This window comes from Diabrotica virgifera, chromosome 5, assembly GCF_917563875.1.
Source record: "Diabrotica virgifera virgifera chromosome 5, PGI_DIABVI_V3a".
NCBI lineage: Eukaryota > Metazoa > Arthropoda > Insecta > Coleoptera > Chrysomelidae > Diabrotica > Diabrotica virgifera.
In genome coordinates this window covers 67,215,661-67,236,316 of record NC_065447.1, presented here as the reverse complement: position 1 = coordinate 67,236,316, position 20,656 = coordinate 67,215,661, and the positions used below count along the sequence as shown (strand labels likewise).

Here is a 20,656-nt window from a genome sequence, read left to right as displayed (position 1 = left end):
GGATTTGTCTTCCTTGGGCGTAAAATAATAAAATATCTATTTTCATATTTCACTTGTCACCGTGATGTGTAATTATGTATATCCGAAACGTCAATAACAGGCGCCTTGATAGCCTGGTTGGTAGAGAATTGGACCAGAGATCGAGAGATCGCGGGTTCAAATCCCGGACGATTCATATTCTTTTTTTTTCTTTTTTTTTTTAATTTTTGGTATTGTTAAGTTTTGTTTAATTTTTGGTAATTATTGTTAATTTTTTGTATTGTAACTGTACATTTATTTCGTTGAAATTATATAATAGACGTATAACTTCTTACGTGCGTACAAAGTACACACACATTCTTTTTTTAAATATAGAGGTCTGTTGACCATATGGGATAATAAAATCCCGTTAACGTTGTAGTTCCTTTTAGCTCTCTTATTTTGAAAATAATCAATAGCCTACTAGATGTATTGAGGATTTGGTACATGACATATACACTTACTTCTCGAACAATCCAAAATAATTATAACTTTAAACGAATTCCAATAGATTTCCAACTCAAAAATACATAAAATGTTACCTCCTGCACAGACAAGATTGCTCTTCATTGAATCCTTTGTTTCTAGAATTTTAGAACAATATAGTACCTTAATTTTGTTCTTTGTGGATACTTCTTTCAATGACCGAACCTTGGCCTCAGAAAATATTTTGATAATGTTAAATGATCAATTCACAAAGTTTTTTGTTATCACGGAACAAGCATTTGTTCCAGCTGAACTTTCCAGGCGAAATAATGAAAATGATGAAGAGACTCCATTACAATCTAGAAACAAGAACTGCTGTATCAATGGTGCCTGGTGTCCAAGTCCCATAAAAGATACAAGAACGAGATCAAGAAAAAAATCTCCTCTTAAGAAAAAGTGCAACAAAAGAAAGATTTATTCTTCAGGCTCAAGCACAACTTCAGTTTCCAACGTCAACGTCGTTGGAGCAAATTGTCAAGCCATGAGCAAAATTTCTTAAGGGGGGGCGGGGGTATGGTTTGAAATATTTAATTTTTTTTATTATTTCAAATAAAAGTGCATACTTTCAAGAATACTCTCTGAACATTTCAAAATAATTGGAGTAAAATTACCAGAGATACAGCGTGTTGAATATCTCTACCTTCGACTCGCTTTGCTGTGACTTCGCGCCAGCACGCTTAAGCATAGTTAAACAACTGTTCGCCTTCTCTTTTGTAGATTACTCCTCGATTCAAAAAACATATTCCAATGTGCATCACTTTACGATTTGGCAGACAAATAAGAAGATGAAGATGCAGTTGTCAAAACTTTAAACGCATTTTTCTCAAAACTGCTTTTTCAAATGCGGTGAACATTGTAACTGAAAAACTACTCGGTCGATCTACCTGATATTTTGCACAGATTTTCTTGAGACATTTCATGAGGTAACAACGTCGAGATATTTTTCTTTTTTTGCTTATTTTGTCTTCAACAATAATAAATCTGTTGATTTTCACAAAATTTTTACCAAAAATTTAATTTTTTTTTTTTTATTTCCGAGTGATACCAAAAATTCAAAAATCATTAAAAATAAAAAACTCGACGTTGTGACCTCGTCAAACTCATAAGCTAATTAAATCTTTTTGAATTTTTTGTTTCGTATGATCTAGTGACGAGTTCTGATGTCCACCGCAAAATCCATTTTTTTGTGAGCTGCCCGTCAAAATTTGTCACCAATGGCTTACTTTTTAATATTTTGGATTTAATTTTTTTTATATTCTTTGAATTGTACTTAATATGTTTGTTTAATTTAAGAATAAAATAATTGTACCATGTGTTGATTTCAAACCATACCCCCCCCCCCCCCTTAAATAACTAAAGCTCTATTTACTGAAAAGGAAATTAAAAACTCTACTAAGGATGATAAAAATTAAGACAAAAAACCTGCTAAGGATGAGGGAAAACAGACAAACCGAAAAAAGGAGAACATATAAAGAATGACAAGAAAAGTAAAGGAAACCTCAATGACAAGAAAAGTAAAGGAAAAATTCAATCTTCCCTAAAAATACTTTTGAGGCAGGTCAAAGTGGATTGCATAAGGTTTCAAACTCAGTGGCGGTCGGTCAGGGTCGGCAGTGCCGACCCACTCATTTATAGATATTATAGATTTTTTTTTAATATTCAATTTAATCAGAGTTTATGTCATTTTTGTATCTGAAATAAAAAAAACTGTCAGATAATACAGATTAAATTTTATTCATGGTTTTTAAAAGGATTCGACCAATCCGATCGTTAACATATCCCTGCGCATAAGAGACTTTTCAAAAAATGAATGATCCGAACCATTCATCTGACTGTTCGGCTAGCCGACCCCAGCTCATCTCTAGCTTGACGATTTACACGTAAAACTCAACGAAAAATACAAGTCGATGAGCAACCAAACATACATTTCTCCGTAGGCATTAAGCTGCAGGTAGGTACGGCACATTTAAATCTGGCGATGTTTCATTTGGAAACATCGGCAGAAATTGTAAAAAATAATCACGCCGTTTTACGTTGTTTAGTTGATATTGTAATTTTTTTAAGTTGTCAGGAATTATTATTTATTTATAGATACATAATATCGTATAATCGTTATATCATATAATTATAGATAACTAATAAAATTGTTTAAGAAATACGATGTCGAATTTTCTAATTTACTTTTTGATTCTAAGATATTTAGCGGCATGCCTAAAACAGTACAGAATGACTAATATAATCAATTAGTTACATTTTGAATAACGTTATTGGATCTGAGATTCAGAAAACAATTTGCTTTTCGCTAGAAGTAGATGAAACTTCTGATTATCATGTCATTCACAATAATTATCAATTGTTGCCCGATACGCGTTAACGCGTTACGTGGTAATAGTTATTAGAGGTTTTTAGATCCGTGAAGCAATCGGTTTGAGAACTTTAGTAAATGATTACTCTTTTAATATTCTTTTAAATATTTTTAAGAAAGTGTTTGCCCAAACCGATTTGATATTCATTGTTGTTCAAAATCAGTCAACTGACATTATTTATTCCAAAGATAGATTAAGAAAACTTGTGCAAAATCTCAGATTTTCGTAATGATAGTAGTTTCCAATATAATACGCAGTGACCTTTTGGGTTCGCTTGATATTTCCGAACCACCCCAAAAAAGACACAGGCATGATACATATCTCGAAAAACGAGTATATTTTGAAATTTTGGATACCTACTATGTATTATGCAAATAGATACTCGTTTTTCGAATTTTAAAGATTTGCAAATTTTTGACGATTCAAAATTTAAAAGTTACCTTCGCCAAAGAATTTTCAAGATATTTTATGTATTTATTATTACAAATTAATTAAAAATTACGCTGATCCAAATATTTTCAGAAAGTTGGATAAGTTACAAAATATGTGTAATTTTATATAGTAAATACTGCAATTCATTACAACAAACTGATCATTAATTCTCTTATTACCACCAACTTCTGCTTTAAATGAACGGGATTTCTCTTTTCTCAAAAAAATCAAAACATATTGTCGAAACACCATGACACAAGAGAGAATATCAAGTAAACCAAACAAAAAATCTCCTATGATGATTTAAGCCTTTTAATTAGATGGTATACCTATATGAGGAGACAAAAAGACCTTGCCGACCGTGTCTCTAAAGCCACGAGCCGCCACTGTTCAAACTCAGGAAAAAAGAAGAGAACTGGTTTTGCTACTTATGTAAAGAGGACATAATATAGCTGATTTAATACATTTTGATTTAGTAAATGTAATTCCACAATTACATAAATGTGTCGGAGCTGTATACAAATCCTTTTTAGAATGTTTCATAAAAAGAGAGATATTGAACTGCACTTCACAAAATATATTACGATTGAAATAATGTTGTTCCTGTAGAAGAATTATATTTAGGGGTTAAAGTCCAAATATCTTTAGATAGATTAAATGACTCTGATAGATTTATTTTTAGAAAATTATGCCTGCAGTTTTTTGTAGAAGCTGCTAAACAAGTTATCCAAACGATTTCAACGACCCTGTTTTAACCAATATCAATTTAATTGTAAAAAATGTATTGGAGAAGAAAAGTGACAGTATAGTACCTATTACTTGTGGGACATTTCCCAAATTTAGTGGCGGAAAATGAATAACAACTGTTCCTGTTCAAAATGTAGGTAGATATTGAAGACATTTGGAGAAATATTGGAAGTATGCAGTGAATTGACGGAACTCCTGTTTCTATAGGAGTACATATTTTGTTAAGCTGACAGATAAAGCATTGTACATTGGTTTTTGTTCTAGGAAGTCGTGACCACTCAATTGCTTATTTTAGACATGTCTTCACACAGAATCTTTAAAAAGAGTTCAAAATTTAAACATATGTAGGTGCAAATCTAATTGGAGAGGTACATTTCTTGAATAAAGCAGAATTAAATTGAATCTTTAATCTCTACATAGTTACTAAATAATAAAAATTTACACTCTTGAAGATATCAATTGTCTTACTTGTGTTCAGCTGCATGATTTTGGAGACTGTTCCAGAACTTTAAGAGAGATGCTACGGTTTTTAATTCAGTTTTATCATAGAAATTGTGGTAATACTCTCCTTTGATAAGATTGCAAAAGTTAACGCATTTTGTAGTCACTACGATTTCCTGGAATAAAACTGACTTAGTTATCTATATTTTTATTTTATTACTACCTATATAGGCCAATCAAGTTAGGTTTTTACTAGACATAACGGAAAAGACGAGGTTTGACAGTTGAAATGTGTAGTATGAGATATTACAAAAAGACTACCATCTTTGGATTCATCAATTTTTTAGTGGAACATTTTTTAAATAAACAATCAAAACGTCAAACTTAGTTTTTTACTCATAACTTAAAAACTTGTTTATTTAGAAATTTGACGTCCACAGGTAACTTTCTCAGAAAAAAAAGATACATCGAATGAGATACGCTAAATAAAAATCGGTTAATAAACAAAAAAGTTATTGCAAAACGGATGACAAAATCACTGTTTTTGAATATAGTTAATAACAATTTTATTGTTTGTTAAAATACGTTTTAATATACCCAAAATTGAGGGCACTATGGTGTTTGAATGGTGTGCAAAAAATGGTCCAGATCTGTTAAATAGTTTTCGTAAAATTGAATTTGCTTATAAAATTTTTTGAAAAACGAGCTAATTTCTGAGGCTTGTCTAGTTAATATGGCTGAATGTATCTCAATAATCCGGGGCTCATTTCCTTCGTTAAGATGTATACTAACAGCTTATGAAAAAAAAAAAGTAAAAAAAATTCACATATACGTACACAAAATTATTTGTTAATAAATAGCAGTTTTTAAGCTTATAAACAATTACAATAATTTCGTAGAAATTAGATCAAATTAAATGGCAATAAAAAATACGGAAAGCTAATTAAAATACACAACTTTCAAAAAAAATTTTTAGGTACTACGACCCTTGGGGTTTCAGATAGCCCCTTTTTTTGAAAAAATCACTGTTACGTTAATTAACAATAAGAGCTGAAATTAACCAATCTTTTATAAAAAAATCAAAGTTTTTAACAGAGTTTTTTGCAAGAAAAAATGTTAAAAATTGTTTAAACAGTATTGTTATAAAAAAAGAGTATTTTGCGTTCCGACTAAAGTAAAAAATAGCGGGCGTAGTCGACTGACTGAATAGTGTGCGCGGTTGGTGACCGGCATGCGGCAGCAACTATTAAAATTACGTTATCCCGACCACAAAAATCCACTTTAAGGTGAATGACAAATTTTCGTCATTCCTTATGTTTTCGAGGTCTGAATCCGAATATGGAGTTAATTTTTTTCTAGAATTAATGGAACATGTTCAAAAATCAAATTTTATGCAAAAATGCGAAAAATAAATTTTGATGATTTTTCAATTTTAACGCACTGTATTTTTGGTCGCTGTAAATATTTCCTTTTGAAAATTTTACTGTGTTATCTTTGAAGCATTTAAATAACAATGAGATTTGTCCAAAATGACTCAACACGTTAAAAGAGAAGTTGTTAATTTTTAAACATTTTGTCGTCAGATTTCGTTAGTTTCATGTTTACTTAAAAAAGTTGAGTGACAAACTTTTTAGTTTATAATTTTAATTAACACAGAAATAAAATAAAATTCATGAAGAAGTTTTCCAAAAAAATTTAATTTAAAATATGCAATAGGAAAAATGTTATGTGACTTTATAGACGAGCGGCACATCCCAAAAATTGGGATGATACCTTATTTCTCGAGATACTGATACTAATTTTGGTCATACTTTATATTTCTTATGGTGCTGAAAACTAAAATTAGGGTTGTTTTGAATTTTACGTGGGGAAACATAAAAAATAAATAAATAAAAATAAAAAAAATCACGTTTTTTTGAGTTTAATTTGCTACAACTCTGTTCCATTGTAATATTTTTCTCTGATATTTTTATAGTATATATTTCTCACCTTTCTGAAGACAATGGGGCCTGCTTCAATATTTCTCTCTTGCCATAAAGAAAGTTATAAATTGTTTGAGGTAAAAGGTGCAGATTCTTGAATTGCAAAGTTTAATCGCAAAAGTTGAGTAACAAAATTTGAAATTTAGCTGTTTAATTAATTTTAAGTTAAAATCTAGAGTACAGAGAACAAAATGTTTTATAGAAAAAAGTGGTGTAACTTTTAATTTTAAGAAAAACGTGATTTCATTTTTTTTTATTTTTAGGGTAAAATTGCGAATTTGACAATGTTTCCCCATCTAAAATTCAAAATAAAACTCATTTTCGTTTTCAGCACCATCAAAAGTATAAAGTAAGACCAAAATTAGCCTTTCACCACACCGTGGTTGATATCTCGAGAAATGAGCGTTTTTTTTGGGGGGAGTACCACTCGTCTATAAGGTCGCGTAACTTTTTTTCTGTTGCATATTTTGACTTTGTGGCCTTTTTATTGTTATTTTTTAAATTTATTTATTTAAAATATAATTTTACTAAATAAATGTGCAGCATAATAATATTCATAAAGTTCAAGTTTCTACCAAAATATATAAATATAATATTAAGCTTCAAATCCGGTATACTGTCAATGTTAAAAAAATGGGCTGCAACGGTCTAGCGCTAGCGAATGCTAGTCCGCGAATTTATTCTCATTCGGCTGCGCCCATCATTTTTTTTACTTTAATCGGAACGCAAAATACTCTTTTTTTATAACAATACTGTTTAAACAATTTTTAACATTTTTTCTTGCAAAAAACTCTGTTAAAAACTTTGACTTTTCTTATAAAAGATTGGTTAATTTCAGATCTTAGTATTGTTAATTAACGTAACAGTGATTTTTTCAAAAAAAGGGGCTATCTCAGACCCCAAGGGTTGTAGGACCTAAAAATTTTTTTATAAATTGTGTATTTTAACCAGCTTTCAGTATTTTTTATTGCCATTTGATTTGATCTAATTTCTACGAAATTATTGTAATTGTTTATAAGCTTAAAAACTGCTATTTATTAACAAATAATTTTGTGTACGTACATGTAATTTTTTTAAATTTTTTTTTCATAGGGTATTAGTATACATCTTAACGAAGGAAATGAGTCCCTGATTATTGAGATACAGTCAGCCTTATTAACTGGACCAGCCTCAGAACTTAGCTCATTTTTCAAAAAAATTTATAAACAAATTAAATTTTGCAAAAACTACTTAACAGATCTGGACCTTTTTTTGCACACCGTTCAAACACCATAATGCCCTCAAGTTTAGGTATATTTAAACATATTTTAATAAACAATAAAATTGTTATTAACAATATTCAAAAACAGTGATTTTGTCGTCCGTTTTGCAATAACTTTTTTGTTTATTAACCGATTTTAATGTGGTGTATCTCATTCGATGTATCTTTTTTTTTCTGAAAAAGTTACCTGTGGACGTAAAATTTCTAAATAAACAAGTTTTTAAGTTATGAGCAAAAAACAAAGTTTGACGTTTTGATTGTTTATTTAAAAAATGTTCCACTAAAAAATTGATGAATCCCAAGATGGTAGCCTTTTTGTAATATCTCATACTACACATTTCAACTGTCAAACCTCGTCTTTTCAATTATGTCGAAAAACGGCTTATTTTTTACTAACTTGATTGGTCTAATATTATTTTTCTCAATTTTATTCACTGCTTATGTCTAGGTACATCTATACTATGTATCTTTATAGGTATAACTTTGTGTGTGAATTTTGTTCCTATGTGTTAGTTGTTGATAGATAATTTAAATTTTGTAATTACATCTCGTATTTTATAATATAGCGATATCTCTTGAATAAATAAGATTTAATATTTGTTGATTTATTATTATTTGCATGAAGAGGAAGAAAATAGACAATGTAAATACAATTCCTTGTTGTGAACATGTTATCTCTAGTAGTTTTTTTCTATTTTGTTTTTACGAAACAGCCAAAAATTTAATGTAAGCAAAACCGAATACTTGAATTATTTACTTGAAGAAAGCATTTGGCAAAGTAAGACTCAAAGATGTAATTAATCTTCTATTCTATATAATGGAGAAGTTGCTCTAGATATCAAAAACTATTGAAAACATCTTCCAATACATTAAAATGGAAGTCAGAATAAATAAATGGGCAAATTACAGAACCTCTAGACATGGCAGCTGATCCATAGGTAGACAGGGGGAACCATTGAGTCCTGGGCCCTTCTATTTAATCATGGATGAAGTCGTTTAAAGCGTCAACAAAGGAAGAGGATGCAGAATGGGAAACAAAGAAGTAAAATACTGTTACGCAGACGACGCAACACTGATAGCCTAAGATGAAGATTAGTCCACAGTTTTAACATTAGAGCAAAAGAATTCAATATGACAATTTCATCTCAAAACTAAAACAATCATTCAATTGAAGAAGTTAATCTTAGAGGTCTTAATCTTTTTCGTTGTAAGGTAAAAGCCTCTCAAATAATGAAAATCAATAGTACTCAGTAAAGAACCAATCAGATGTAAAATATAAATTGATGGCATCAGTATTGAACAAGTAATGGAAATAAAATACCTTGGAATTAGGTACACTGTCCAGCTACGGACACCTGGACAAAGAAGTGAGAAATCAAGTACAAAAATCAGATAGACTGGCAGGATGTCTTAATAACACTATGGCTAAAGTTGAGTACATTCCTGCAATACAGTGGGTGTGCTTAGTCTATAAATTTTTCTGGGTTTTATTATCACTAGTAATACCACTAGAGGTCAAATTATTTCCGGAAATTTTTTTGAGATCATGAATATTTTGAAAATTTCCCGAGTCGCAGACGAGGGAAATTTTCTAAAAATATTCATGATCAAAAAAAAATTTCCGGATATTAATTTGACTTCGCGTGGTATACGGTAAGAAAATTCCACACCAAATTTGCATTTGAAAATCCAAAGCTGCATGAACAGATTAATAGCGCGCCATAGCTTTGTCAGCAATTATTTAGGCTTTCAAATTCGTAATTTCTACTCATTGTAGTTGCATGGGAATACCATTTCAAGATAGAAAATAGTATATTCTTCAATTTTACATAAGTTTTGAGTAACTACAAGTGATAGAAAATGAATCAAAACTAAATTATGTAAACAAATAAAAACCAGTCTGTCAAAAATGTTCTGTTATTGTAAACGTCAAAAAATTTCCACTATAATTCGCTGTTGGGTACCCCACGAGCAAAAAATTTCCGATAAAATACCTCCGTTGCCATGGTGATCTGTCAAAATAACGTATTTTGATTGGTTCAAAATTACAGGTGTGGAATTTTCACTAGTAATACCACTAGAGGTCAAATTATTTCCGGAAATTTTTTTGAGATCATGAATATTTTGAAAATTTCCCGAGTCGCAGACGAGGGAAATTTTCTAAAAATATTCATGATCAAAAAAAAATTTCCGGATATTAATTTGACTTCGCGTGGTATTCGGTAAGAAAATTCCACACCAAATTTGCATTTGAAAATCCAAAGCTGCATGAACAGATTAATAGCGCGCCATAGCTTTGTCAGCAATTATTTAGGCTTTCAAATTCGTAATTTCTACTCATTGTTGTTGCATGGGAATACCATTTCAAGATAGAAAATAGTATATTCTTCAATTTTACATAAGTTTTGAGTAACTACAAGTGATAGAAAATTATTTTTTGGCGTTTTATTTTAAATTATGTAAAAAAATAAAAACCAGTCTGTCAAAAATGTTCTGTTATTGTAAACGTCAAAAAATTTCCACTATAATTCGCTGTTGGGTACCCCACGAGCAAAAAATTTCCGATAAAATACCTCCGTTGCCATGGTGATCTGTCAAAATAACGTATTTTGATTGGTTCAAAATTACAGGTGTGGAATTTTCACTAAAATTCTCTTTTCATTATTTGCAACAACTGATATGTTCCTAGTGTTAAGAAAACATGTTTGAGAATATTTTATATTCTCGCTTATGCTCTCCATTTATATACCGGATGTCTTAAAAACATTGGCAATCTACTACATCTTGGCTTGTAGTGACCATATCTTTTTACAATAAAAAGTACCTACTTATGACATTCGTTTAGTCTAAGCGCGTCATATGCTTGCGAATAGAAGAATTTTGCAGACTATTTAGCCATATAAAAATTCTCAAAATGTAGGTATTGGTAGTTATAAGACATTTCAAGTTTTCACAAACGTCAAGCCACACTAACTACTGCATGCTTGCCAAACAAGATGGCGTTAGTCATTGATGTGGTATCTACCTACTTTCTGCTAAAGCAATTCCCAATGAATGCCCCGAACGGTGGTGTCCGAACCAACGACAGAACTTTACTAGAATTTTTGAAATTTGCATTACTCATATTTACAGAGCTCAACAAAGAAATGCGGTATAGAAGAAAATACTGACTGCCTACACGATACTGTTGGAGTGCTTTTAGACCGGGCAGTATCGTCGCCCCCGCTAGCGAAATTATTTCGATTCGATTTTTTTTGCACAACTTACTCAAAAAGAGGTCCTTATAACATATGCACAGGGTGCCGGGCGGTGCTGTGGTCGAAAAATTGTTGAAACAATTTTTTTTAAACAAATTCACAAAAATAATTTTTTCATTTCGAACAAATTTTTTTTAGATAAATTGGCTTATTTTGAGCAAAAAAGGTCTCTTGTCATTTTTTTCTAAAGTTGATTGTTGTCGAGTTATACGCGATTAAAAATTTGAAAAATGCGAAAATGGCCATTTTCAAGGCTTAATAACTCGATTAAACATTATTATTATGAAATTCAAAAAGTCATCAAATCAAGTTTCAAATCCCTTCTTCAAGGTCCTAAAGAGATTTTTGTCATTATTTTATTAGAAAGCTGTTATTTTTAATTATTAACAATTAGCGCTATAGTCCAGGATACATCGTCGACCCCGTTAGTGAAATTATTCAGATTCCATTTTTTGCAGAAACTTACTCAAAACGAGGTCCTTATAACATATCCACAGGGTGCCGTGGTCGAAAAATTGTTTAAACAATTTATTTTTAAACAAATTCACAAAAAATTTTTTTTTATTGCGAACGATTTTCTTTAGATAGTTTGGGTTATTCTGAGCAAAACAGGTCTCTTGTGATTTTTCTCTAAAATTGATTGTTGTCGAGTTATATGGCCATATTCGCATTTTTCAAATTATAAATCGCGTATAATTCGACAACAATCAATTTTAGGAAAAAATCACAAGAGACATTTTCTGCTCGGAATGTCCCAAATTATCTAAAAAAAATTTGTTCGAAGTAAAGAAATTATTTTTGTGAATTTGTTTAAAAAAAATTGTTTAAACAATTTTTCAACCACGTCACCGCCCGGCACCCTGTGGGTGGATATGTTATAAAGACCTCGTTTTGAGTAAGTTTCTGCAAAAAAATTGAATCGGAATAATTTCACTAACGGGGGCGACGATAAATCCTGGACTATAGCGCTAATTGTTAATAATTAAAAATAACAGCTTTCTAATAAAAGAATGACAAAAATCTCTTCAGGACCTTGAAGAAGGGATTTGAAACTTGATTTGACCTTTTTCGCTCAGGATAAGCCAATTTATCTAAAAAAATTTTGTTCGAAATAAAAAAATTATTTTTGTGAATTTGTTTAAAAAAAATTGTTTAAACAATTTTTCGACAACGGCACCGCCCGGCACCCTATGGATATGTTATAAGGACCTCTTTTTGAGAGGGTTTGTGCAAAAAAAATCGAATCGGAATAATTTCGCTAGCAGGGGCGGCGATACTGCCCGGTCTATTTGTTAAAGATGTATATTAAAACTTACCGAAACGAAAAAGAAAAACGTGAAGCGAGAAATGAAGGCGATACGAAAGAAGCAAAAGTATTTAGTCTAGATTAGCGGTTCTCAAACTTTTTGAGTCATGTACCACCTACACCTACAGTTCCTTTTATTATTTTTGGTACCACCTATATTTTTAGATTGTGTTATCAAGACTTACTAAGTACTAGGTACTATTTTAATTTTTTTTGTGATTTGTGTACCACCGCAAATAATGATATGTACCACCAGTGATACATGTACCATAGATTGAGAACCGCTGGTCTAGATTTCACAGATGTGGAAAAACATTTGTGACTGAACTTGGTAGAGAATGGCGAAAGTTAAGTCATACGGACTTGTCGTCTAATAATTAAATAAACAAAATGGCGCCCGAAAATCGTGTTTTTTTTTCAATTTTTGCTCTATAACTACAAATATTTTAATTTTACACCAAAAACACCCAAATAAAAATTCACCGTAATTAAATTCTGCATAGAGGCGTGTTTTTCCCGATTTACTTCGACGAAAATTTTCCCCGGAAAATGCAGGTTTTTCCAACAAAATCTTTAATTTTCAACTAAAAGTTTAGATAAGTAATTGTTTATCAATAATTAAATAACTTGGTAATATAAAAGCTCTTTTCGTATAGATTATAATTCCAGAAGCCGATGGAAATTTAATCAACAGTTTAGCAACAATTGAATTGTTTATTAAAAATTTACGGTCGCTATAATAACCACAATATTTATGATACATAAGAATAACTATGATTTTTGTATAAAAAGACACTGTACCTATCTAATGTACTTTACAGACAATTTTTTGGCTTATAAACAAATTGAATATCTCTAGAAATATTATAAATCAAATCATGAAAACGGTATTCGAAAAAAGCGGCAGGGCGCTTCTTTTAAAAGAAAAAACGTTTAATTCTGATGAGTGATGGTTCCTGCGATACAACCGGTCAAAGTTGACCGGCATTTACGGCAAAGATATAAACAATAGGATCATAATTTTTGAACCATCACCTTTTTATTTCGGTCCTCTTTCTCCACACCAATTTTCATATCTTTAAAATACTCATAACATATATTATTATAATAAAAACTATCGATATTACGAGTGAAAATTGGCAAAAATAGCAAAATTCCAATCAAAAATTAGGTTGTAGAAAATGTAATCTCAAAGTTTAAAATCGGTATACGTTAAAAAAATGCATTATCTCGTCTTTCCATGGAGCAATTTTCTTCATTCTTTTTTTTTTGTCCCCAAGTAACTCGAGTAGAGCCATCTCACTAACGCATTATTAAATGTCAAAGTTTCTTTTGTTTTATAATAAATTAATTTATTTATTATAGCAAAATTTTTTAATTTGTTTAAATAAAGATTGTTTAAATAATTATACAGCTTTCAAATGAGCATATTTGTGTTTTTAACGTTAAAAGGTACACTTGTAAGTTTATCTAAAATAGTCTGGAAAAATATGTAGTTTTCTTTTCTTATAAATAAATTAATCTATTACAAAAGCAAGTTTGACATTTAATAGAATAGTGCGTTAGTTAGATGGCTCTACTCGAGTTACTTGGGAACAAAAAAAAGAATGAAGAAAATAATTGCTCCATGGGAAGCCGAGAAAATGCATTTTTTTAACGTATACCGATTTTGAACTTTGAGATTACATTTTCTCCAACCTAATTTTTGATTGGAATTTTGCTATTTTAGTCAATTTTCACTCGTAATATCGATAGATTTTATTATAATAATATATGTTATGAGTATTTTAAAGATATGAAAATTGGTGTGGAGAAAGAGGACAAAAATAAAAAGGTGATAGTTCAAAAATTATGATCCTGTTGTGTATATCTTTGCCGTAAATGCTGGTCAACTTTGGTCGGTTGTATCTCAGGAGCTACTCATCACAATTAAACGTTTTTCTTTTAAAAGAAGCGTCCTGACGCTTTTTTTCCAATACCGTTTTTGTGATGTAATTTAATTTAATATTTCCCGAGATATCCTATTTGTTTATAAGCCAAAAAATTGTTTATAATTTTAAAATATTCCTGAGGCCTCTTAAATAGTCCAATGTCAATTCTGTGAAGTACATTAGATAGGTACAAAATCATAGTTACTCTTATTAGACAAGGCAAAAACGGCGGGTTCGTTGGAAAAAATATTCCCATGAAATTTTTTTGCATAATCATATTCGTGAGACACCCCAAAATAAGGTACAAGAAATCGCCCAGGCAAAAAGTGGTCCAATTTTTTTTAACAATTTTTTTAATCAAATTGCAAATAATCAATATTTTCGGCCCGGACAATTTTTTTTAGATTCTTCGGATCATTCCAGACAAAAAAGGTCTCTTGTAATTTTTCTCTAAAGTTGATCGTGTTCGAGTTATAAGCAATTTAAAATTTGAAAAACGCGAAGATGGCCATTTTTAAGACTTACTAACGCGGTTAAAAATTATTATTATGAAAGTCAGAAAAAGATAAATCAAATTTAAAGCCTCCCCTACATGATCCTGAAAAAATATGTATCATTAATTTATTACTAAGCTGTTATTTTTATTTATTAATAATGAGCGGTAAGATCTTATTGACGCGGCTGCAAATGTGAGTGCGAGTGAGATGCGCCATTGGACTGCCTGAATAGCATCTCTTTCGCACTCATCATGGACGGCCGCCTAAAACGTGCATGGCGCTCATTATTATTACTTAAAAATAACAACTTGGTAATCAAATAATGACAAAAATTTCTTCAGGATCTTGTAGGAGGGGCTTTAAAATTTGAATTAGTCACTTTCTGGCTTTCATAGTAATAACTTTTAACCGAGTTATTAAGCCGTGAAAATCGCAATTTTTCCATTTTTTCAATTTTAAAATGCTCTTACCTCGAAAACGATCAACTTTAGAGAACAATTATAAGAGACCTTTTTTATCCAGAATGGTCCAAAAAACGTAAAAAAAAATTCCAAGCCAAAAATATTGATTTTTGCAATTTGATTAAAAAAATTGTTCAAAAAATTTGGACCACTTTTCGCGTGGGCGACTTCTTGAATCTTATTCTGGAATATCTCACGAATGTGATTATGCAAAAAAATTTCATGGGAATATTTTCTCCAAAGAACCCGCCGTTTTCGCCTTGTCTATATGTATCATAATTATTGTGGTTATTATAGCGACCGTCAATTTTAAAATAACAACTCAATTGTTGCTAAACTCTTCATTCAATTTCGATCGGCTTCTGGAATTCTAATCTATACGAAAAGAGCTTATATATTACCAAGTTATTTAATTATTGATAAACAATTACTTATCTAAAATTTTAGTTGAAAATTAAAGATTTTGTTGGAAAACCCCGCATTTTCCGGCGAAAATTTTCGTCGAAGTGAATCGGGAAAAACACGTCTCTATGCAGAATTTAATTACGGTGCATTTTTATTTGGGTGTTTTTGGTGTAAAGTTAAAAATCTTTGGAGTTATAGAGAAAAAATTGAAAAAACACGATTTTCGGCGCCATTTTGTTTATAAAAAAAGTAGCACACTATCTGCGGACTTTACATACCTATATTATTAATATATACAATCATAAGATTCGATTCCAGCAATAACATTTCTGGTAAATAACTTTTCCTTGTATTTTGCTAATTAGTCCAGAGGATAAGTCAGTTTATCACTAGTTGAGGGAGTAATGTGTAGTGTGTGTATTCAGTAAATGCATTATTACTTAGTGAAGTTGATCTGTCTTTACAAAGAGACAATGAAATCGACCCTCAGCCCTCAGGTGAATACCGATCTTACAAGGATAGAAATGTTTCATTTATTAAATTTGTTAATAAAGAAATATTTCCCACGAAGCTGAGATTCGGACTCACAACCTCTCCACTCTTTCTAAACTCTCTTACCACTGAGCCACGGTGAAGTTAAAAAAAAAGAAGTTAAGCAATAAAATGTCCACGACGACTATTAAAGGCACTTGTGCACGCACATGAAGAGAGAAGTAAAGAAATGTTTTGAATTTAATTCAACTGAGGTGCATATGAAAAAATTGAATAAAAGCATGTACAATTAATAAAAAAAATGATTACGAAAATGTTGAAGATCCGAAATTAAAAATGATGATGAGTAATTTTCCCATTGTAATAAAATGCATAATTTTGATTAAATCCTTTCATTCTGACTTCATTTACTTTACAACCCTCAGAAATTACTTCAATAAAAATAAATTGCGGTTGTTAACTATTTATTAATGCTAGGAATGTTATGTCGGACAGAAGATTTGATATTTCGAAATACTATGTTCTTGTTTTCTGCTATTTTGTAAAGTTCCATGTGCTAATTTTTATGCTTGTCTGAGGTTAACAACATTGTCCATCAGTAAACGATCAGGTTTATCGCTCGGTATAACGCTTCATTGTAGGTATTCATGCAGAATGTGGAGTGGATACTAGGAGGAAATATGATTTTGATCTGTTAGTCTCTCTTGCCTTGATGTGTTAGTGTCTCTTCTTCTTCTTCCTTCTTGTATGTAGGCTTTAAAGCCTGTTTCTTCTTCAATATTAGCCTCCTAAATTGTTTAAATTATCGCATCATTTTTTCTTGGTCTGCCAATACTTCTTCGTCCATTTGGTGACTAATCTCGTGCTATTCGTACTATCCTATCCTCTGCCATTTTACTAATGTGTTCGTTCCACTCCTGTTTCCGTTTTGTCACTCATCCATATATGTATTCTACATTGCATGATCTTCTTATGTTTTCGCTTCTCTCCCTATCCAACAGACTTTTCCCTGATATTCGTCGAAGTATTTTTATCTCTGTTGTTTCTAGTAGTCGTCTCGTTTTAGATGTGTCAGGTTCTGCTTTATAGATTCTTGCTTTTGTTTCTTGTCTTAGGTGTTTGTTCTTCCAGATTGTGTCATAAAGAGATCCCGCTGCTTTACTTGCTTTTAAGCTTTGTTATCGTAGTTCCTTTTCAACATCTCCGTAACTGGTTATATCTATTCCCAGATATCTGAACCTTGCTTCCTGCTTTATTATTTTCCCATTAATTTCGATTTTACATCGTATTGGGTATTTAGATGTTGTCGTACATTTGGTTTTTTCTGCTGATATTATCATATTGTATTTCTTGGCTGTTATATTGAATATGTGTATTAATCTTTGGAGATCGTCTTCTGTCTCGGCGATTAATGAGGCGTCGTCTGCATAACAAAATATTTGGATTTCTTTGTTCCCCATTCTGTAACCATGACCTTTACGTACTGCTTCTATTATTTCGTCCATTATTATATTAAAGAGCAGTGGGCTTAACGAGTCACCTTGTCTGACTCCGCTTTGTACTGGTATAAACTGTGTTAGTTTTCCATTTAACTTTGCCTGTATTCGATTATGGAAGTAGATGTTTTCGATGGTTTGTGTAATATTGATTGGTATGTTTCTTCTATACAGTAAGTGTAAGACGTCTTCGACTTGGATACGATCGAAAGCCTTTGTCACGTCTATAAAACATAGATATGTTGGTTTATTGTACTCGATGGCCTTTTCTGTGATTTGTCTCAGTAAAAATAAGGCGTCTACACAGAATCTTCCGGATCTGAATCCTTGTTGTTCATCTAATAAAGTTGTTAGATCTATAGGGTTATACTTTCTCCTCCGTATTTTAGAAGCTCGTTGGTTATTCCGTCTGGTCCTGGTGACTTTCTGTTTTTGAGTGAATTTATCTCTATATATCTCTTATTTTATTTAATCTCTACTTCCTGAAGTTCTAAGAAGAGAAAACGAACAACTAAAAATTAAAATCCAGAAAATAGAATCTTCTCCTCCCTAAAATATCCTTATAGAGCTGGCTGATAGGTAACAAAGGGGAAAAAATGTTTTGCTAATTGGTGTTCCAGAAAATAATACAGAATCCGATGAAGTTAATGCACAACAAATATTAAACCAGGTAGCTCCTAACATACAAATGGCTTCGCATCGCCAGCTTGGCCGTCGAATAGATTTTGATTTTATTAATCTAACGTTATTTTCAAATTATTCTTTTTTTCTGATATTCATATTCGCAAAACATTCGCACAAATTTTGCGGATGCGAATACGAATATTCGTTACATCACTACTGTATAATATACTGTAGCTCACAGGCTATGAAGTTTAAGCTACCAGAAATTTTATTTACTGTAACGTAACACACACCTTATTTGCCTAAAAATTTAAATAGATATATCTTTCATATAACGCTAATATTTTCTGTATTTTAGAGAGAAAGTACAAGAAATTATGAAAAAAATTATCCGTACAGCCCTGATTCAGATGCAGGTAGGAACAGAACTAATTAAAAATTTAGAAAATGCTTCGAAACATATCGCCAAAGCTAAAGCAGGGGGAGCAGAATTAGTAGCATTACCAGAATGTTTTAATTCTCCGTATGGTACCAATTTCTTTAAACAATATGCATCTGAAGTCCCAAAAGGTTCAACATGTGAGATGCTCTCGAAAGCAGCTAAAGAAAATTCCATTTATTTGGTGGGGGGTACATTTCCCGAAATAGAAAATGATAAAATTTATAATACTTGTACAGTTTGGAACCCTAAAGGAGAGCTAATAGCAAAATTTAGAAAAATGCATTTATTTGATATTGACATTCCCGGAAAAATCACATTTAAAGAATCGGACATTTTAACTGGTGGTAATCAACTTGCTACATTTGATATGGATAGCATTAAAGTGGGTCTAGGAATTTGCTATGATTTAAGGTTTGAAGAACTGGCCAAATTGTATAGATTACAAGGATGCAAATTATTGATTTATCCAGGTATCTATCATTATTTCTTACTTTGTCTATAACAATCTTATTATATTATCGTTCGTCTTTCAGTATTCTAGGATTTCTTTTAAATATGCATGCTAAAACCTATTTATTTTATATACTCACGGACAAAAATATTGCATATGCATGTGGAATGAAATTTGTTCTGCAGTTATCCTTAGCCCCCCCTGTATCCTAGGAATAGGGTTTCTGTTCGGTATAATTTTTAAATTGAATCCCGTCAAGGTAAGTCTTCACTATGCTAGCGACATCAAGACGTGCATTCACACCAATATGTCATAATCCAATATGGCTTTCAAATGTCAAAACATGATCTTCTTAAATGTTTTCAATGTACATATCAGCTGGCATTCGCCTAATCGGTTCCATGACATCTCGTAACGCGAGAGTTCGTAACCGGACAACTGGTAACGGACAATTCGTAACAGCGACAGTTCGTAACGGCGACACTTCGTAACGGCGACAGTTCGTAACTATACAAATTCGTAACGGACAATTCGTAAAATTGAATTATTCTGTTTATTTTTGTTAACGTGGAAACTAAAAAATGTTATCACAATTATAAATGAAATTATGTTTATCAATTTAACGAATGAGTATCAGGATAAACATTTTTAGGGCATTTCATATTTCGTGTTTCAGAATATAATAAAAGTATTTAAACCAAGTATTAAAGTATTAAAAGCCATCCCTCGTATCAACTATAACCGTTTATTGAATACCCCAACGCTATAACCAATCACAATGTTTATTATAATAACAGGTAATTATAATCGTTCCTTTACAAAATGTTTACTAGAAAATAGGGAATGTCTAAAGACGGTTGTTGGCTTAAATATTTCAAGAATTACTTCATTATTCCTTTTTCTAGGTATATGCAAATTTAAAGAACAATAAGAGGGATAAACTTTTAAAAATATTGTTAAAAGTTTGTATGTATTTAAATATTTGTTTGTGTTTAAAGACTTATTTATATATTCTGAAACACTAAACATAAAATGTGTTAAACATGGTTATCCCGGTACTGATTCGTTAAATTAATAAACATAATTTTAATTATAACTATAATAATAGTTAGTTTCCACGTTAACAAAAATAAACAAAATAATTCAATTTGGACGTTGCGAATTTGTATAGTTACGAACTGTCGCCGTTACGAATTGTCGCTGTTACGAATTGTCCGTTACCAGTTGTCCGGTTACGAACTGTCTCGTTACGAGTTGTCTGGTCACGGCCTAATCACCTCCACGTGTTCGGTATGTCCATTCAAAACAATAAGGGTCCGTAGCACTATGCCCCCACCACCAAAACTAACGCTCTGGATGAGGTTACAATTGACATACTGTTCGCCAACTCTTCTGTAGACGAAGTTTTGTAAATCTTGCTTCCATATAATGAACGCTATGCCAGATGTAACCTCATACAGACTGTTCATTTTGGTGGTGGCGGCATACTTCTATGAAGTGGTATTTCTTGGAAAGGAGATACCGAACTTGTGGAGGTGATTGGGTGATGACAACTGATATG

At 31.4% G+C, this 20,656-nt stretch overlaps 1 protein-coding gene across 1 annotated transcript in view; it reads left to right on the top strand.

Moving 5' to 3' along the window:
• The window catches only part of LOC126884220 (omega-amidase NIT2), a 75,870-nt gene that overhangs the window by 53,321 nt on the left and 1,893 nt on the right, over positions 1-20,656 (top strand). Inside the window, exon 2 of the mRNA XM_050650116.1 lies at positions 18,561-19,114. Coding sequence (XP_050506073.1) covers positions 18,580-19,114 — 535 coding nt within the window. The 5' untranslated portion in view covers positions 18,561-18,579. The remainder of the gene's footprint in view (positions 1-18,560; positions 19,115-20,656) is intronic.